Genomic DNA, 20141 nt, shown 5'->3' on the forward strand with positions numbered 1-20141 from the left:
GTTGCGTCAAATTTGTCCTTCGCATGTCTGCCGTAAAACTAAGTGTAGACATCAACGGAGATGTTGGAATGTTGGAATATTGCTTCGCATACAGAGAAAGTTTGACTATTGGAAAGTTGAAGTCATCCCTTGTGCCACACGGTCTTGTGGTTATGGTTTGTCATTCTGAATCTTTATTCAGAGATCTAAACAACGAATAAAATATATCCAGAATGAAAATCGTGGTCGTTATTTTCATGACCAGGAAATATTATTATTTATCAAAACTTATGTTTAATGGATATTAATTTGCAAGGAAAAAAGACATTCTGCGCTAGTATTCATGTATGGGGAATATTTATTTTACACTTCCAGATTCAAATCGAGATGAGATTAGGTGCAAGGAGAATACTATCCCGATAGTCTCCAACATTATCACGAGTGAGGACATGGAAACAGTATTCGTTATATACGAGGACGAGCTGGGTAATTATGAAACCATGAAGTTGGTAGAACAGGACCTCTAACTTAGATTTTGCGCTACAATTTCTTGCAACTTTCTTAAAATTGATAACAGCTGCAATTCGCTTTTCGTGTCCTATATGTTGTCCTTTCCGGCACATTATGTGGGTTATGGTTCTCGTGAGGAAGTCTCAGGTACGTGAATGTGTAGACACAAAATAATATACAAAGGTGTTATGCATATTCGTGTATTGTGTGGTGTATTATTGTGTTTCCTGTACAGTGTGTACTGTTACATGTATCAGCAGTGTCGTAAATGTATTCTGATGACACATCTTGTTTGTACATACTGAATTTAAACGGAGGACTTTCCGAATTGCGGGGACATTTATGTTATTATTATCACAGGTTAAACATTCCATTACGAGAAATACTCTGGGCCAATTCTCTACCATTGTACCGTTTTGAATTTATCCGAAAGACAAGCCGGAATAAAATGTCGTCCAATCATGAGTGAGAGAAATTGAGGATGGTGAAGTCACTTCCGAAACGAATCTTTGAGGCCAAGGGTACATATATCATAAAACAGAGGGGATTAATAATGGGGAATGAAATATTCTACTCCATGCCAAACACCATCAATATCTTTAATCAATCTTTCGTTCTCTAATGGGGGCGGTCGGGTAGCCTAGTGGTTAAAGCGTTCTCTCGTCACGCCGAAGACCCGGGTTCGATTCCCGACATGGGTAAAATGTGTGAAGCCCATTTCTAGTGTCCCCCGTCGTGATATTGCTGGAATATTGCTAAAAGCGGCGTAAAACCATACTCACTCACTCTCACTCGTTCCCCAATGTGTGGCTTTATGAATTGCTTCTATTCCTTCTATTCCAATAACATGTTGTTTTCTTGTAATGTAGGGATGTAAGGCTGCGCAACGTAAGACGTTTGCCTGTCACGAAGGCAAAATATAAAGCCACCCATGTCTTACGAACGGGAATGGTTTGGCTTGTAAGTTACTGATACTTATGCTTTTTATATGGAAGTGAAATACCTCAATAATTCGATTAGATATGTCTCTTAAAAAGATGTTATGTTATGTTATGTTATGTTATGATTGGTATGTTATGGTATGGTATGGTTTCTTGTGTTGTCTATTCTATTCTATTCTTCGTTACGTTACGTTACGTTTCGCTACGTTACGTTACGTTTCGCTAAGCTACGTTACGTTACGTTACGTTTCGCCTGGCTACGTTACAATAATTGTATATTGCATGTCCAATATCCTAATCCCGTTTGTATTCAAACTGGTAAACACGATCGCCAAGTATGTTGATATTCGACTTGACGATGTTTCACCGTTTCTTGTAGACAATCGTGGTTATTATTATTTTTTCAGACGCCTGTGTTAATGCTCTAAGCGACAGCCTGTCTCACCATATAAAAATACAATACACGAAGCCAGATGCGCTCAGTAGACAAATAATATCAGTCATTGATGAACTGGCCAAGAAAGAAAACATCGAAATGATGCGACGAACTCTCAACTTCGTCATCATCTGTTCTGCCAAATGCATTCAATACTCACTAGCTATGGTAAGGTTTTGGCATTATTCTGTCATGCACGTTATTATAATTATGTTTAAACAAGTTGCGTTTGTATAGTCATCTGTTTGACACAGGGGACCTGTTCAAATGTTTGCTATCATGAACGTGCAGACTCCGTGGGCACAATTATCAATACACTCTCCGAAAGCTGTTTAGTTTTATTGAGCGGCAGTTACATTACATGGATCTATCTGCTTTCCATTATTGCTTGATAACGATGGTCGTTATGAAGCGCAGTCACAAAAAAGCAAACGTACACACTATAAGTCCCTGACTACCATATCGTAGACTAACATCTAGTCTCTGAAATGATCATATCCTAAAAAAGACCAAGACAGCTTGTTAAATTATCTTAATAAACTGTGATAATATAGAGCCGAGAAACTTCTTCATTTTGAAACAGCGGTAACCTAGACTTGCCAAATATTAAAGATTTGTATGGGATGCGTGGATTGAACGACAGGCTAACTCAACGGAATCTGTTCGTTAAAGGATATGGATAAGTACTGAATTCATAATGGGACAATTAAGAACGCAATGTAATACTGTGAGTCTTTGTTTGTAGGGACGTGAACTTGATGCTAAGGTCGGGAGGAAGTCCGTGATGAGGCATTTCTCCAAGTGGATTGCGCTTCCGAGTGATGACAGAACCATCCTAGTTCAAAACCAAACATTTGATAACATTGTGTTTCTCTCACAAAGCCAGGCAAGTGTAATAGAACGAGACCTTTGAAACGTGGTTTTACCAGACACTTGTATCATGTAAATAATGCTATTAACATTCTGCTGTGGTTACACATGTATATAATGATCGATGATGAACCGTTTTTTCATGTCTGAGGTGGTTGTGACCACGCCACGGCGATCGATAGCGCGCGTTAGTGGTCATAACGACATAGAAGTGCTCTCTAGGCGTAATTTAACACATGATGTACGTTCATGGTCGTTGTTTGAACAGTTGTGTTTGTCATATCGGCTCATATACAGTGCTCGTTAATGTACTGTAAGTGAAGCGATAAGCAAACAAAAACACCTTTTTGTTCCATTTTTGGGTACTATTAACTATGTTCCATATACCAATTCCAATAGAGTGGATGTAAAGACATATCTGACATATAAGTAACGTAAATGAAGACCTTAAGCACTGTGAACTCTTTAGCACAACATCTTCACAGGTCCTCATTTTATGCTTTCAATTGACTTGTTTGGTATGTCACTAGTTTAGTTTTGTGTACTAAATGGAACATTTGAGCAACACAAACGAGGACTAACTGTATACTTAGATACAGAAAGGATGAAGAATAAATCTGAAAGCAAAATATAGGTAATAATTAATAATTATGTGGAGACAATTTGACGAAAGTAGTTACTTATATTAATAAACAAGATGTGCTCACTAAGTACCTTTAGAATACAAGAAGGCGTTTTCTTGGGACCGTTTGCTTTAGTGTGTTTAGAAACAACGTGGTGTTAAGATGTTTAGTTTTTTACTTTAGAAGAAAAAAAGCCATCTTACTATCTTACTTTATTCAGAACATGATACATTTAGAGTTTTCATCGTAAGAGGACAAGAAAAGGATGCCTTTCACTTAATGCTTATCACAAGAAGGCACGAGTGTTGTTCTCTACTTTCATAAAGAGTCTCCTTCACCTGGTTTAGAATTCCACGAAAAAGGAGTTGTCAACGTTAATGTGGTCGACGGGAGGCCGACGTTGGGACGTCCTTGACAGCGGCATCAGCATCAGCATAAACAATGTCACATTGTTTCCTAATATGGCATTTGGTCTCAATAGAAGAAAACTGTTGGTTCTATCGCTTGAGGTAAGATGTCCATAGTTCATAGCCCTTCTGACAATCTGGGTAATGCAGAAGGCTGCAGTGTTGGCCAGTCTTCACATTCTCCGAAAAGTTCTTGGTGGGTTTGACTAGGCAGCGCTTCCTGGGAGAAGTCTCATTTGCTGATCTGGGCTGCGTGTAGAGGCGGCAAGGACCGTGAGCTGATGATGAGCCTAACCAGCCTGACTGTGCCAGGATCACCCAAACCCTCTTTGCAGCATCTTTTATTTTAATCTGTAACTACTACTACTACTACTACTACTACTACTACTACTACTACTACTACTACTACTACTACTACTACCCTTTCTATATCCTTTTGAAACCTCTGGATAAAGCAGAGTCGATTAACGATGCCGACTGCATCATGAGCATGTGTTTGTGAATCGCTATCAAATAGTAATGACACAGGGTGTTCATGAAAAGATGAGCGTATCCTGCCCCCACCGGTGGCCCTCATCACAAACACATGCAAAGACAAGTCAATTGTGCACCTGAAAAAGACGGGAACATGTGGTACAAGTCAAAATAGGGAAATTACATCGGACATCATTTTTGTCACTGATGCGTCAAATTTGGAAATGTCCTCCACATGTCTACCATAAAACTTTTTGAAGCTTTACTGAGGCCTTGAATGTTGTAACTTTCAAGAGTCGTATGACGCTCTTTGACATCTTGGTAGAAAGAGCATGCTCGATTGTACCTCAAAATAATTGTACCTGTGAAAAGAATGATCACTGAATGAATGTAAACAAACTAACCAGTCGCTGAATCTGTGAGTGAGTGAGTGTGTATGTTTTACGCCACTGTTAACAATATTCCAGCAGTTCAACGGCGGGGGACACCAGAAATGGGCTTCACATATTGTTCCCATGTGGGGAATCGAACTCCGGGCCTTCGGTGTGACGAGCGAACGCTTTAACGCCTTGGCTACCCTACAGGCCCCCTAATTCTGTCGTCAGCGAGTGATAAAAATATGCAATCCAGACATGACCAATGGTGGTTACTTCACGGATCGGGGTTTCTTTCTGCAGTGGAAGCCCTACAGTGTCAAGATAAGGAACACAGACAATATCTCCTACACGGGGATCGCCGATGAATTTATGGAACACCTCTCGAGGCGCTTCAATTTCAGGTAAGTTGCGTTTGGCTTGTTCGTTTGAATTTGTTTCTTGGCATAACACCGCAAGGAGCCATATTCCAATGATATTGCGACGGCCTGTAATTATCGAGTCTGTGGGCCAGGCAAAGCAGTTATATTACAATTATATCTTATTACAACCAATATATTACGCCGTTGGGTTTACGATGACCACGATCAACCAAGTCAGCGAGCCAGCTGACCACCTGATCCACTGAGTCGCCTGTACAACCACCTAGAAACAATAGGTAAACTATTCTAACTCGAAACCACACTGGGGGTAAGTTAAGGATATTCTAACAACCACTTGCACTTTCTAGTTATATGTTCTTGTTTTCGCTGAGGAGTTGTTTCCTGTTTTTTATGTTTCATGGTAGTATCATTCTCCTAAAAACAAAATAATTTTTGCAACCAATTACTTGAAGAACCACACTGATGTTTTCTTTTCCTATGTGAAATAGGACAGTTTGGTGCCATCTGTCTGTGCCTCTGTGACTCTGGTGCAGAGTTGTCCCTCTTAGGAGTTCCAGAAAGCTATGATATGGGTTCGAATCTCCCTGATTACCGTTCTATGTTTTCGGCATGCACCATGCCCGGTGCGCGTGGGCTCATCAAAATGGAAACCACCTAAGACCTGCATCACTTCAGCCTATCCTCCCACATCAAGTTGACACGTCGTGATATAACTGATATTTTGTCGTTAAACTCTGTCCTCTTCTCACTGTTTGACTCGAATTGCGACTAGTCCTACTATAAATAAATCTGATTTCATATTAAAATATTGTTGCATAACTAGATAGTTCATCTCATATAAACTTGCTCATCCCGATTGTGTGATTGGTAGCTACCAGTATGTGGAGCCGCCAGATGGACAATGGGGAGAAAAAATGGATAACGGTAGTTGGACTGGAATTGTTGGGGCACTCCAGAGAGAGGTAATTTAGTCCTGTTCTAACTGACAGAAAATCGTTCATCCGAGTTGCGTCCCTTGAGCTATAAAAGTTGTGTACAATTTATTTTATAGTTTCCTACTCAATGCTTACATGCTGCCCTTTCATAACAAAACAAAACGAAATTAAAAACATGATTGTAAATATATGTTAAAAAATACCAGTAACTGCTTTGGTATCTCTCGATACTTGTATTCGTTCTGGAGACCTCTTCGAAACTTGTCAGCAAAATTGTAAATGAGACGATGCAAGATCTACCTGTCTGTCTGTGTGTCTGTCTGTGTATCTGTCTGTCTGTGTATCTGTCTGTCTGTGTATCTGTCTGTCTGCCTGACTCATCTCAACATTTAGAATAACTATTTTGAACCCTTTTTTATATTTACGTATTTGTTAGAGAATAATTCTAGAATGCTTATGAAACAGTCCATAAAAGTCCATGTCTTTAAGTGCATCTACGAAAGCAAGACTGAATCAAACATTCAAAAGCACCAAATAATTTATCTGAGCAATTCTAACAACTGATGATACTTGCATGTACAAACTATTTTGTGTTTCATATGTATTGTTTGAAAAAACATATATTTTGAAATAGTAAAAATTATCAGCCGCTATTATATATTATAACAAGTCCATTATTAATCAAATGTTGAAAGGGGACACGGTTGACACGTTGGGTGGGCTTTAAAATCTCAAGCAGACAGATCTAATGAGGTAGCAATTAAATCTTTGTGATTACAGTAACACATCAAGTAACAGGCAGATTAGTAACGATGTCAATAAGTCAGTTTGATAGCTTGTCTTCGATTCCCGACATGGGTACATTGTATGAAGCCCATTTCTGGTGCCACCGCCGTGACATTGCTGGAATATTGCTAAAAGCGGCGTAAAACCATACTCACTCACTCGTGATAGCTTGTCACACTATGTGTATTTTAACTCCGCGTCCAAGAGAGCACCTATTTCAAAGCGCGCTTGTCGTCATGGTAGAATGAAGATAAACCTACTGTGTTTTGAAATTTGATGCAGTCCCATTGCAGATTAAATGCCTTTGATTTATACATTTGAGACATTGTGCTAATCGCTTGGTTCCAAAGCGTTTACACTTTACGAACCGGATTTCGATTTCGGTGCGCGATTTTGATTGGACTATGCATAGACCCGTTAGTCCAGCCAAAATGTAACTCCATAATACCAGCCAAGTTCGGCAAGGGTGGAAACTGGACTTTTATAGTCAGTTAACTCACTTGCCTCGGGAAGATGCTATCTTTACAGATATAAAAACTAAACAATTCAATTATTTTAGATAATCCATCAATTCTGTATGTTTGCTTCTTAATTACAAAGAATGCTTACTTCATGCAAACAGTAAGTTGTCATGGTTACGCTTTCAGGAGGCTGACATTTGTTCTGTCCCATATGCCTACAACGTCGAGAGGGCTAAAGTGATGCAGTTCACGTACTTCATGCATTCCGGGTTCACAACAGTATTGTACAAGAAATCGGAAGATGCCCAAAAAACCTGGAAAGTTTTATTAGCTTGTTTCAAGTGGGAGGTTTACTTCGCAGGCGGAATTGTTCTCTCCGCCGTCGGTTTGATGCATGTATTTCTCATCCGAGTAACTCCTTATCCGTCAAAGGTTCCAGCAGCGGAGAAGAAGGATTCCGTCGTGACCGGCTTCACCATGACTATCATGGCACCTTTAGGACAATGTAGGTAACATACGCATCACTGTTTACACCAAAAGAGTAGTGAAGCCTCCATGTCTACTGTCCGTTACATATAAAGGGGTATATCCTTATCTCCAGTATAAAGGGGTATATCCTTAACTCCAGTATAAAGGGGTATATCCTTATATCCAGTATAAAGGGGTATATCCTTATATCCAGTATAAAGGGGTATATACTAATATCCAGTATAAAGGGGTATATCCTTATATCCAGTATAAAGGGGTATATCCTTATATCCAGTATAAAGGGGTATATCCTTATCTCCAGTATAAAGGGCTATATCTTTATATCCAGTATAAAAGGGTATATCCTTATATCAAGTATAAAGGGGTATATCCTTATATCCAGTTTAAAGTGGTACACAGGGTATCAGCTACTAAACTTTTGTATACAGTTATTCCCCGAACTCCACATTCAGCCTGTAATACTCAATCAGTGCATTCTCATCTTGTCATCCCTACCAATGCATTCAGCATCAGAGCACTCCCCGATGTTTGACTCCGGTCGGATGCTGTTCAGCTTTTGGTGGTTGTTCTGCCTCATCATGGCGGCTATCTACAGAGGTAACCTGATGGCCTTCCTCACAGTCAGTCGAACTGACATCCCTTTCCGTAACCTGGAGGAGCTGGCTAACCAAGACGTGTACGATGTCGGGGCAACTGCAGGCAGCTACTACAGTCTGGCCATACAGGTAACAGTATACTGTATATGTACAGGTCACCTATTGTACCGTGTATAGCCCGGTCACACTACCACGTTTTAGAGTAACTTGCACCTAGCGTGTAAAAGACATGTCATAGCGACTGATTTTGGACAACCATTGTCTGAAGAACATTTGATTCCAAAGGCTAATTACCCTGTAGCCATGACATGTATATGTCTCCGTAACTTAATTGTCATTATTTATAAAACGCTAATCCCCGTTGTTAATCTTCACCAACATTTCATTGTATATTGACTGTCAGCCAGCCTGGGCTACCATATTACTTTCCGTTAATTGCTGTTATTTATAGTATGACATTTTTTGCCTTAATTGATGATCTCCTGAACTGTGTCGGTTCATCACGCCCATATATCCAATGTCCAGAGCAACGTCATTGTCTCTTTGTCTGTCCATTGATCGTTTCTATAAATGTGTTATCATTACACTGTTAGTCAGTTTTTGGTATTCCGAGTGCTGGTGTAGGGACGACCTCGAGCAGGGTGTGCCGCTCGTAGGAAACGTCCTGAGGTTGAGCTGGAGCACCGCTCACCCAATGTACGCCTGAGCTGGAAGGTCCGCTCGTCGCTGTGTTTGTGTTGTCAGAGCAGGTATTCCGCTCATTGTGTAATTGTTGTTTATAGTTTACATGTTGTGCATAAAACGTTCTGGGACAGTGATGTCGATTTTGTCCTTGATTCCCCCAAGAGCCAATTCCCCGTCAACATGCGCGTTGACATCCAATTAGTAACGCATTAGTAGCGTATCACTGACTTATACACAACTGGCGTATTGCCAGCGTGTGTCTGGGGTGTTCAACGTATGACCAGCGTATCCCAGCGTATGAGTAACGTTTGACTAGCGCGCTGTATATCTGGCGTATATAAACGTATGTAGACGGTATCTCTAACGTATGCCTAACGTATAATTCATACCTTCATACGTTCCCATACGCCGAAAATTTTCTGCATGCACAAAAATGTTTTTAAGCCTCGGCGTATAACAACATATACCAGCGTGCGTTAAACGTATACAACTTACACCTAACTTATCCATAGCGTGTTTCAGCGTTGCCGGCGTTTAAGCAAAATTAACATACGTCGCCATACGTTTCTGCTATACGTTGTAGTGTAGTGCCATAAGCCTAGGGTTTCGACGGATGAATGAGACTGTTTTTTCTTCTAGTGTTGACATATTGTATTTCCAAAGGATATTCAAACAAATCTTTACACATACTGAACTTCGTTTTCTATATCTGTATATGCTGCGCAGAGTTGCGTTCCCATGGCATGGGTTCGAATCCAAGTTCGCCCCGATTATGTTTCCAGATTTGTCAGCACCATACCCGTGCTCGTGGGTTTCACCGAATCGGTAAACGTGTGAGACCAACATCACTTTGGGCTTTCCTCCCACATTAAGCTGACACTCCGTGATATAACTGGAATACTGTTAAAAGCGGTGTTAAACCTAACTCACTCACTCAGTCACTGTAACTTTCAGACCTCCAACCAAACCGTGATGAAAAAGTTATGGAGGAAAATAGAGAAAACGCGCCTGGACAGCCCCAAGAACACAGACGACGAGTATCAGTTTCAACTACAAAAACTGCACGAAGGCTATTATGCCTTCATTGAGACAAACACGGTTGCTGAGAACATTATGAGCGATACTTGTTCGTTTGCCAAGATGAGAGGAGGTTTCCTGCCAACTACCGGTGGTATGACCTTCCCCGTGTATTCCCCACTAGCCCGGCTGTTCTACCCGGAGTAAGTCTATTGTCGTCCAGAGTACCGTCCCGTCTATGTTCCCTAACTAACACAACACTTCTCACTGAAGTAAGTGCATTGTCGTCCAGAATATGGACTACCCTCTCACAAGTCTCATCCACTTACAGTAAGTATGTATAACATGATATTGCATGCCCTAGATGTGTACTCCCATCTAGCATATCTTATCCACTTACAGTAAGCATGTATAACATCATATTGCATGTGCTACAATGTGTACTCACATCTCGCATATCTTATCCACTTACAGTAAGTATATATAACATCATATTGCATGCCCTGTTATGTGTACTCCCATTTAGCATTATCTTATCCACTTACAGTAAGTATGTATAACATGATATTGCATGTTCTGCAATGTGTACTCCCATTTAGCATTATCTTATCCACTTACAGTAAGTATGTATAACATGATATTGCATGTTCTGCAATGTGTACTCCCATTTAGCATATCTTATCCACTTACAGTAAGTATATATAACATCATATTGCATGCCCTGCAATGTGTACTCCGAACTAGCACGTCGCGTCCACTTACATTAAGTATATATAACATCATATTGCATGCCCTGCAATGTGTACTCCCATCTAGCATATCTTATCCACTTACAGTAAGTATATATAACATCATATTGCATGTCCTGCAATGTGTACTCCCATCTAGCATATCTTATCCACTTACAGTAAGCATGTATAACATGATATTGCATGTGCTACAATGTGTACTCACATCTAGCATATCTTATCCACTTACAGTAAGTATGTATAACATGATATTGCATGCCCTAGATGTGTACTCCCATCTAGCATATCTTATCCACTTACAGTAAGCATGTATAACATCATATTGCATGTGCTACAATGTGTACTCACATCTCGCATATCTTATCCACTTACAGTAAGTATATATAACATCATATTGCATGCCCTGCAATGTGTTCTCACATCTCGCATATCTCATCCACTTACAGTAAGTATATATAACATCATATTGCATGTGCTACAATGTGTACTCCCATCTAGCATATCTCATCCACTTACAGTAAGTATATATAACATCATATTGCATGCCCTGCAATGTGTACTCCCATCTAGCATATCTTATCCACTTACAGTAAGTATATATAACATCATATTGCATGCCCTGCAATGTGTACTCCCATCTAGCATATCTTATCCACTTACAGTAAGCATGTATAACATCATATTGCATGTGCTACAATGTGTACTCACATCTCGCATATCTTATCCACTTACAGTAAGTATATATAACATCATATTGCATGCCCTGCAATGTGTTCTCACATCTCGCATATCTCATCCACTTACATTAAGTATATATAACATCATATTGCATGCCCTGCAATGTGTACTCCGAACTAGCACGTCGCGTCCACTTACATTAAGTATATATAACATCTTATGGCATGCCCTGTTATGTGTACTCCCATCTAGCATATCTCATCCGCTTACATTAAGTGTATATAACATCATATTGCATACCCTGCTATATGTGTACTCCGATTTAGTATATCTCATCCACTTACAGTAAGTATATATAACATCATGTTACATACCCTGCTATGTTTACTCCCATTTAGCATATCTTATCCACTTACATTAAGTATATATAACATCATATTGCATGCCCTGCTATGTGTACTCCCATCTAGCATATCTTATCCACTTAAATTAAGTGTATATATCATCATGTTGCATGCCCTGCTATGTGTACTCCCATCTAGCATATCTTATCCACTTACATTAAGTGTATATATCATCATGTTGCATGCCCTGCTATGTGTACTCCCATCTAGCATATCTTATCCACTTACATTAAGTGTATATATCATCATGTTGAATGCCCTGCTATGTGTACTCCCATCTAGCATATCTTATCCACTTACATTAAGTGTATATATCATCATGTTGCATGCCCTGCTATGTGTACTCCCATCTAGCACGTTTCGTCTAGCACTTACAATATTCACAATTGGCTTTTTCATTTTTTCTTTACATGACACAGAAATAGGCAGGTATTTCTGATAGACGGGCATAACGTCTGTACTCTGTATGATAGAAATACAACGACAATATATGACAATGATCTTGTAAGTACACGTAACATCTATCTAGGACATGTGACGACATTCGTGTCATAACACATATTTATAGATAGAATATTAGGCCGGCATCACAGAATTTTACAAAGGAACACGGAACGTCACAGAGAGAGAGATAGCCTTCGTTCTTTAAAAATATGAAATCTCAGTGCGAGCCTTTGGCAAGCGCACAGGAGGTATAACGTCGCCTCGTCGAGTTAACACGTGTCTGAAAGAACCCCTGAGATATCTGGTTCCACTCAAACACTAGTGTCTGTTCTAATTCTGCAAGTGTGTTTGTTTGTCTGCCCGCTTCAATCCGAAGTCTAATTTCGTGTAACTAATGTTATATTTGGGATAACACTTTCTTAGTAAAGTACAGATTCTAGTACTTTTGGGGGGTTGAGTCCCGTGCGGGATTCGAACCCACACCTGCCAAGGTGAGGTACCTAATCGCCAGCACACAAAGTCAGCGATCTAACCCACTCAGCCACAAAGCCTTCCACAAAAATGAAAGTCCGACAACTGGTAGTCTAGATCACGTACTTTGAGTACCCCCCTGACAAGTGTAAATTGGCACGGCTCCCATGGCCGAAAGCTATGAATACACAATGCCATTTAGAAAGTGTTCAGATGTAACTAATGTTATATTTGGGATAACACTTTCTTAGTAAAGTTCAGATTCTAGTACTTTTTTGGGGTTGAGTCCCGTGCGGGATTCGAATTTCGTACCAAACAAGTTCAATAGAGGCCATATCCGGGGTTGGAACAACTGAAGGTTAGGGTGTGCAACAATAATGGGGAAGCCATGATGACTAAGAACTTAAACCCTATACACGACAGCAATTAGACTTTTTCGGAAGACGGGCAGCCAGGACCTAAGAAAAGCTCTGGACCATCACGCTTCTACCATCCCATCTGTCATGACAGCCTGAATGACACAGCAAGAAGGGTAACTAACGTTCATTACGATCACGCGAAACACGTACACGACTGCCATGAGAAAGATGGTAGCGCGACTCCACTGAGCACCTCGCCAGCGTTGATGTTGGCGGGCCCATTGTCAACGTTGTTGACAGTGATGTTGTGTCAAACTTGGCCCTACATACGGACGTCAACAGTGGAGCTGAGCAGCGTCGTCGAATCGTGTCTACTGCTACTGCTCCTCTTTGCCTCTGAACTACAGCTACTGTTCTTGTTGCGCTTGAGTTCTGTTCCTCAGATGAGTGACCCATATAAAACGATCTTGTCAAGGTGTTGTAACTCTGAGTCGGCCAGAACGTTGTAGATCGTAATTGTAACCCTGTTTGCTGGTGACTTTGTGCAAGTCTTGTATTAGTGGTGAGATGCAGCAGCAGTTACAGAATTACCGGTCTGCAAAATTCGAGGGGACATTCCTCCTTGCACAGGTGGCATCGTTAACTTCAACTGTAGAGCTTCTAATGTGAATACTCGACCGATGTTTGACATCCAGCTTTATAAGGGATACTTTATGCACGTATTTTTGCCCCGGATCATGACTGAAGGTGCAATATCTATGGTTTGTGTGCATTTAAACAAAATGGAATGGTTAACAATTAAAAAAAATAAAATTGGAACTCGCGAGACAACAGTCCAATAAGAAAACACTGGCCCACTCACTCACTCACTCACTCACTCACTCTGTTTCAGATTGCATTTCTGGTGTCCCCCGCCGTGATATTGCTTGAATATTGCTAAAAGCGGCGTAAAACCATACTCACTCACTCACTCACTCTGTTTCAGATTGCATTTCTGGTGTCCCCCGCCGTGATATTGCTTGAATATTGCTAAAAGCGGCGTAAAACCATACTCACTCACTCACTCACTCTGTTTCAGATTGCATTTCTGGTGTCCCCCGCCGTGATATTGCTTGAATATTGTTAAAAGCGGCGTAAAACCATACTCACTCACTCACTCACTCACTGTTTCAGATTGATGACGGTGTGGGAGACCGGACTTGAGCGCAAGTGGTACAGTAAGTGGGTTCCTCCCCAGGAGTCCTGTTCCGACGAGTCTGTAGCAGTGGGCGTGTCTGCCCTACAGATCCAAGACTACTACAGTGCCCTTGCAGCATGTGTTGTGGGCATAGGAACTGCTTTGCTTGTTCTACTGGGAGAGACTTATGTATTTGAGATCATACCACGTTGTGCTACGAAACGCTGAAAAGAACAAAAGTCCTGGTTAAAAGAACACTGCGAATGGGGTCGCAAATAAAAAATGAATATAAGGTATGACTTTGTTTGTTTAGTATTTACAGTGCAACAACAATCTACAATAATGTTGGAATGGGTCTTCAGCAACCCATGCTTGCATAAAATGTGACTATGCTTGTCGTAGGAGGCGACTAACGGGATCGGGTGGTCGGTCAGGATCATTTACTTAGTTGATGCATGTCATCGTATCCTTATTGTGTGGGCCGATGCTCATGATATCAATCACTGGATTGTCTGCTCCAGACTCGAATATTTACAGACCGCCGTCATATAGCTGGACTATTGCTGAGTGCGGCGTTAAACAGCAATCAATCAGTCAATACAACACTATGGGTAGATACAGAAGCACTGGATATTTAATGAATTAGCATGTACCCCGTTAGTCGCCTCTTACGATAAGCAGGGGCTGCTGAAGACCGATTTAACCCGGATCTTCACAGGGCCCAAAGCACGTACAAAGGGGGAAACAATCCCGAACAGTTCAATAAGACGTCATTTGATTATGGCGTCATATGACAATGGAAATGTCCATTCCTGCCACAGATCCGCCATAGATTTTGCACCATCCATATACTACGAATCCATCGATATTTAACCCCTTCGTAGCGCATGACACCTTAGTTACCCTTCCTATTGGTCCAGGCAAAATAAGGCTTCACTTGGGACAAATTGCAACAGAATTTATTTTACCACAATGCATTTCTACAAGGTCCCGAATACAACATACTAAAAGTCATTGAGTTAGTGTGCCAAGTTATATGCATATAAGTCCTAGCACACTATTTTAGAGTTAAAAGATTCAACAGTGTAAACACACATTTAGGAAACTTGTCAGCCATCATGAAATTTGCGGCCATCTTGAATCTTTGCAGACTTGGCAATAGTCGGAAACGTTCAGTCGTTGTGAATATCTTTTTAGAAACATAATATGGCTATTTCGCAATACAACACAGTCATGTTTTTTTCATCAAAACATTGACCCTCTTTTGAAATATGGAAGATATATTGATAATTGGTGGCCATATGGATTATGCAAATTAGACATATTTCCCAAACTGGGATTGCTTGGGACTTTTAGCATGTTGTATTCGGGACCTTGCAGACCTAATTTGCATAATCCATATGGCCACCAATTATCAATTTATCTTCCATATTTCAGAAGAGGGTCAATGTCCGCGAACGGACTATCTCTGTGAGGAGCTTGAAACATTGACCAATGATGAAAAACTGTTTCTTGATCTCGTCTCAATCCGTGAATAAATAATGAGTCCACCATATGTCGTTAAACTATCGAACATTGCAAGCTTAACTAATTACATGAAAATGGCGATAATAATGCCTGGAACACGATCACACGTATACCGTGTTGTTAAGCAAGAGTAAACTATTGTATGGCATTACTTTGTACGGATAAATAATACTTCATTATATGAGGTGAGGTCGTGAAATGGGGTTTAACGTCGCGTCCAAGATTATTGCACTTATATCACGTGTGTGGGTGGGTGTGGCTGCTTGTACTAGTCCAGATTAATGCCGATTTTATAGTGCTAGCCCGCTGAGATACCTTTCTGCAGTTTAACATGAATACCCCACTCGATACAGTATTCGAGCCGACCAGTCCTTGTTTTAGCCCCTTAATGCCAAACGTCGGGCAGGGTAACAACAAGTACCATCTTTTAACGTCTTTTGGTATGACACGGGCGGGGATCGAACCCCAGACCTTGCCGCTCTCCGGGCGGACGCTCTACCACTAGACCACGGAGGTGGTCTTCTCATTACGTGACATGCTCCGTCACGCGTGACAGGTGTTAGAGCCTGCGGCATGTGGCCTAAGCTATACAAAAATGACATATTGTTTCCTATTTGTTAGCACTCCCTTGAGCAGCGTTGGAAATACCTGTCTGTCTGACCGTCCGAGACGGGGTGTTTTTGTCTCAGGCAGTTAATATTAACTTTACAAAATGCACACCCGATGGTCGCTTTGATCTTTTTAAACCGTACGTAACATATATGAATATTTTTATTTGTTTTAAAAATCATAGCAGCTTACAAGATGATCTAGCAATACAGCTGAGCGACTCATTTGCGACTGCACGAAATCTTACAGCAGCCAATGCTTGCGTTTAGAAAAAAAAACATGAAGCTTTGCATTTGTGACCAACTCGTGTTATTCCGGGACAAGCCGAATAACAACTTGTGCGCTCTCGTTTCCGTGTTTGCGACAGGGTCCCGTCTAAGCGCAAACGGCGGGCATAATTATTGTCAAGTCCGAATTGTCAAGTCGTCGCGTTGTGATTCACGTATATTTCCCCCATGTCATATATATTCCAGATGCTATTTAAAACACATAGGGATTTACGTTTTTTATAAATACGACTGAACACATTTACCTGCATCTGGGATATAGTTTAAGATGCAAGACGAGTCTTCTTGCAGGTTACGGAAAGGGGCGAGTGGTGACGAATGGCAGGTTACGGAAAGGGGCGAGTGGTGACGAATGGGCGCTTTGGCGTGTACTCCCAACACTGCAACGATACAGTGAGCCCATTACAATACAAAGCCGCCAAAATGGTTTGTTGGGTTAAAACCATTTAACTGACTGTGATTTTGTTATCATTTCCAAACAGTTGTACGGTTCAATTTACAAAATCTAGAATTTCAACGTTCTAAGTAGGTAGGTAACAACCGAGATTCAACACATGCTTTAGTTCATTTCGTGGGTCTCTCTTCCATGTTGTGAGAAAGAATCTATGATTCGAGATGCGTGACATGGAATGCACAGTGGCATAATATACGTGAGTGAATGTTGTTTAACGGCACAGTAAACAATATATCACTATATCACTGGGCTTCAAGTTACCTTAGTCATTAATAACTGCCCACGCCATCAGGGTATGAATACCCACAAACTTCCAAGCCACGAAACAAGACCACCAAATGCCCATAATAGATCTCTCCCTACAAGCACGGAGTACTGCGGACATGTTTCTAACATGGAATTCCCACGGGGCCAAAGTATCGTTCCAGGTCAATCGGAATGCAATAAGATCTACAGTGATTCCGGATGCATGTAATGTTTAATGCCGAACCACATGTTTTGTGGATCAGTGAATTTATTCCGCATGGATGAAACGAGAAACTGATATATACAACTCTACACATCAAATCCTTTATTTACACACGAACGTATAGACATGACCCTTGAAATGAAGTACATTGTTGACATACAAAGCATAGGGATAGGACTATCAAATTCGTGTCATTAACACTAATTCTTTGGCCACACGTCAATCATCGCCTATTATGAGCAACACATAAACCATATTAGTGTAGGCTCGTAGATCGCAGTGTGGGCAGTGCGTTATCAATCATTACACGAAGGAGCGTGATATTCACATGTTTAAGACACGCTAGATTAAACCCAACTCGAACAATGCGTCAGCTATTCGTGAGGCTTATATTAACCCGTGTTATACTATTAGCGAGAAGATAATCTTGAGTAGATTTGAAAGTTAGTAAATAGTTCCTCTACGCCTCATCGAACACTCGCTGTGATCCCGTTGTCATGGGATTACCACGAGATCTGGCCAGAGAGACCAAACGAATCACAGCAACACGTCTGAGTGAGATCGTATTTCGAGAAAAAAGCAAACATGCCCTTCTGAAGACCTACATCGTGGACAGCTGAGGCTAAAGAAGATCGTGGCGCGGCGATCAGGTGTCGTCTGCCTAATGACCCAAGTGAATATGTGATTTGGAGGGTCTGTAGCCGGTTTGTGAACAAATTACTTTAGTTTAATCAAGGACGGTACGCGGAGCGGAACTCACGCGTTAACCGTTGCCGATATTTACTCTGTGCATTTGTTGGTATTTGTGTGATTAGAAAAGTACGAACCTGGGAGTATCGGACCTGCCAAGAACAGTTTCTGAGATACCTAGGCTGGAATTAAAGAATGAGAATTGAAACCTGACCACATATCGGTAGCGATTTGGTATGATGACAGCGGGACCAGTTTTCACCTCCTCCCTCACTCCAGGGATATACGTCCCAAGGTGGAGTGGAGGCAGCCTTTATGTTCCCGGCTTGTCCAAACAAGAAACCCGAGATGTGAAATCTTCCTACAGCTACACGGACACATCTGGAGTTTCATCCCCGCTCCGTATTCTGGGCGCTACTAGTAATGTTAATGGCAGACGGGTGCAATCAAGTTTTGCACCGACCATCCCCATGAGAGCTGACTCCAGAGAACTCACCAGTTTGACTCTTAAAGCCATCTATTCCAAAAACAATAAGAAGAGCATAGAAGCATTACCACTTCGCCCAGCTATGGCACGAGCAAAGCAAGTTCCTGGGCGGTATTTCCCAAAGGCAATCTTGACAGATGAACAGAAGGTGGCACTGGCAAGTGCTAAGCCTTCAAGGCCATCTCCGATAAAGAAGGAATCGTTTCCTCCCATTAAAGGTTTGGATTTTATGAAGACTTCCTTCTCTCTTCTACCACCTGCGCCTCGGTCCAGAACTTCCCACAATGCTTCCTTCAACCCTAAGATTGCCCAGACAAGGAAGAGCCTTAGGATGTTCCCAGAAGTCCAGACAGAGGTGTTTTCCATCAGTTTCCAGGGAGATACAAGACAGGAGTATGACCCTAACAGTGAGCTCCACAGCGACTACTACTCAGTAACAAGAGTAAGCGTCAATTCCGCAAAAGATGGACAAAAGAGTCAAATGAAGGCACAACCATCATCCGCAAGTGACTTCCGCATTGTACTCAGAGGTCACCGGAAACTACTTCACGATCGTGGCGATGATAAGGATGATGACGAGGAAGTGGGCGTCATTGGCGAAAGAGAGGACACCCACCACAGTGAAACATCAAGGAAAGAGTCTGAAGTTGGTTTGCCACAAATATAGCCCCAACAGTAACAGGTCAAGGAGCCTAAACGGGCATGGTGCGTAGTGCGCACTGACCTAGACTTAATGTCAAGATCCTTCCATTCGGTTGTCGCATTGGCCAGAGGTCTGTGGTCTGAGGTCTGAGGTCAACATTGCACTGGGACTTTAGGAGCAGTGACACGTGGACGTTTTGATCTATTAAAGAAGCCATAACGTTATTCTGTGATTGGACCTTAAATATGTGGAGGTTATATCGATAAACAATGTAAGTCGTTTAAATATCGAAAGCGAATCATTGTTTATAACCATCGTTAATCATGATTGAATATCCGGGCGTTGATATGTTTTAACATCATGTCGTTTATTTTCTAAACTATTCTGAAACTAATCATAAATGTGACGAAAGCTTTAAAGCTGCAGGAACAGTGGCACCGATATTTACAAAAGGCGTGAATTTAGTGAAAGATTTATTGACGGTAGTAGGGGTGTATATTGATTATTTATCGCATCCGTTTGTAATACTGCGTTAAAGCAACCACTCTTTCGCAAAACTGTATATTATTTATTATGTTATTTAATGTGGGTAACTAATATCCCCGGGAGGAAGATATTTGCCTTTTTGAGGCATTTAACTTACATACAGACCCAAACAGTGTTCAACTATGCATGTTGCTTGTGAAACGAATGCTATTTGTATTGTTTCGATAATGAATTCTATATAG

General features: G+C 41.2%; 2 protein-coding genes across 2 annotated transcripts; both read left to right on the plus strand.

Moving 5' to 3' along the window:
• Nucleotides 1–3736: 3736 nt before the first annotated feature.
• On the plus strand, nucleotides 3737–14475 carry LOC139469805 (glutamate receptor ionotropic, kainate 5-like). Its single transcript, XM_071252101.1, has 7 exons — nucleotides 3737–3868; nucleotides 4918–5018; nucleotides 5869–5959; nucleotides 7366–7684; nucleotides 8176–8393; nucleotides 9903–10168; nucleotides 14244–14475. The coding sequence occupies exons 1-7, from the start codon at nucleotides 3737–3739 to the stop codon at nucleotides 14473–14475; spliced, it is 1359 nt and encodes a 452-aa protein (XP_071108202.1).
• Nucleotides 14476–18519: 4044 nt separating this feature from the next.
• LOC139468836 (uncharacterized) lies at nucleotides 18520–19437 on the plus strand. Its single transcript, XM_071250972.1, has one exon. The coding sequence runs from the start codon at nucleotides 18520–18522 to the stop codon at nucleotides 19435–19437; it is 918 nt and encodes a 305-aa protein (XP_071107073.1).
• Nucleotides 19438–20141: the final 704 nt, after the last annotated feature.

Source organism: Haliotis cracherodii, unplaced genomic scaffold (assembly GCF_022045235.1).
Source record: "Haliotis cracherodii isolate W230 unplaced genomic scaffold, xgHalCrac1.p SCAF_2, whole genome shotgun sequence".
In the NCBI taxonomy this organism is placed as follows: Eukaryota; Metazoa; Mollusca; class Gastropoda; order Lepetellida; family Haliotidae; genus Haliotis; species Haliotis cracherodii.

Bases quoted from the DNA above. Each gene is read 5' to 3' on its own strand.
- LOC139469805 (XM_071252101.1), top strand. From the start codon at position 3,737: ATGTGGTCGACGGGAGGCCGACGTTGGGACGTCCTTGACAGCGGCATC. The intron at 3,869-4,917 runs GTAAGATGTCCA...TTCTTTCTGCAG, and splicing joins TGTTGGTTCTATCGCTTGAG to TGGAAGCCCTACAGTGTCAA. The intron at 5,960-7,365 runs GTAATTTAGTCC...TTACGCTTTCAG, and splicing joins TTGGGGCACTCCAGAGAGAG to GAGGCTGACATTTGTTCTGT.
- LOC139468836 (XM_071250972.1), top strand. From the start codon at position 18,520: ATGATGACAGCGGGACCAGTTTTCACCTCCTCCCTCACTCCAGGGATA.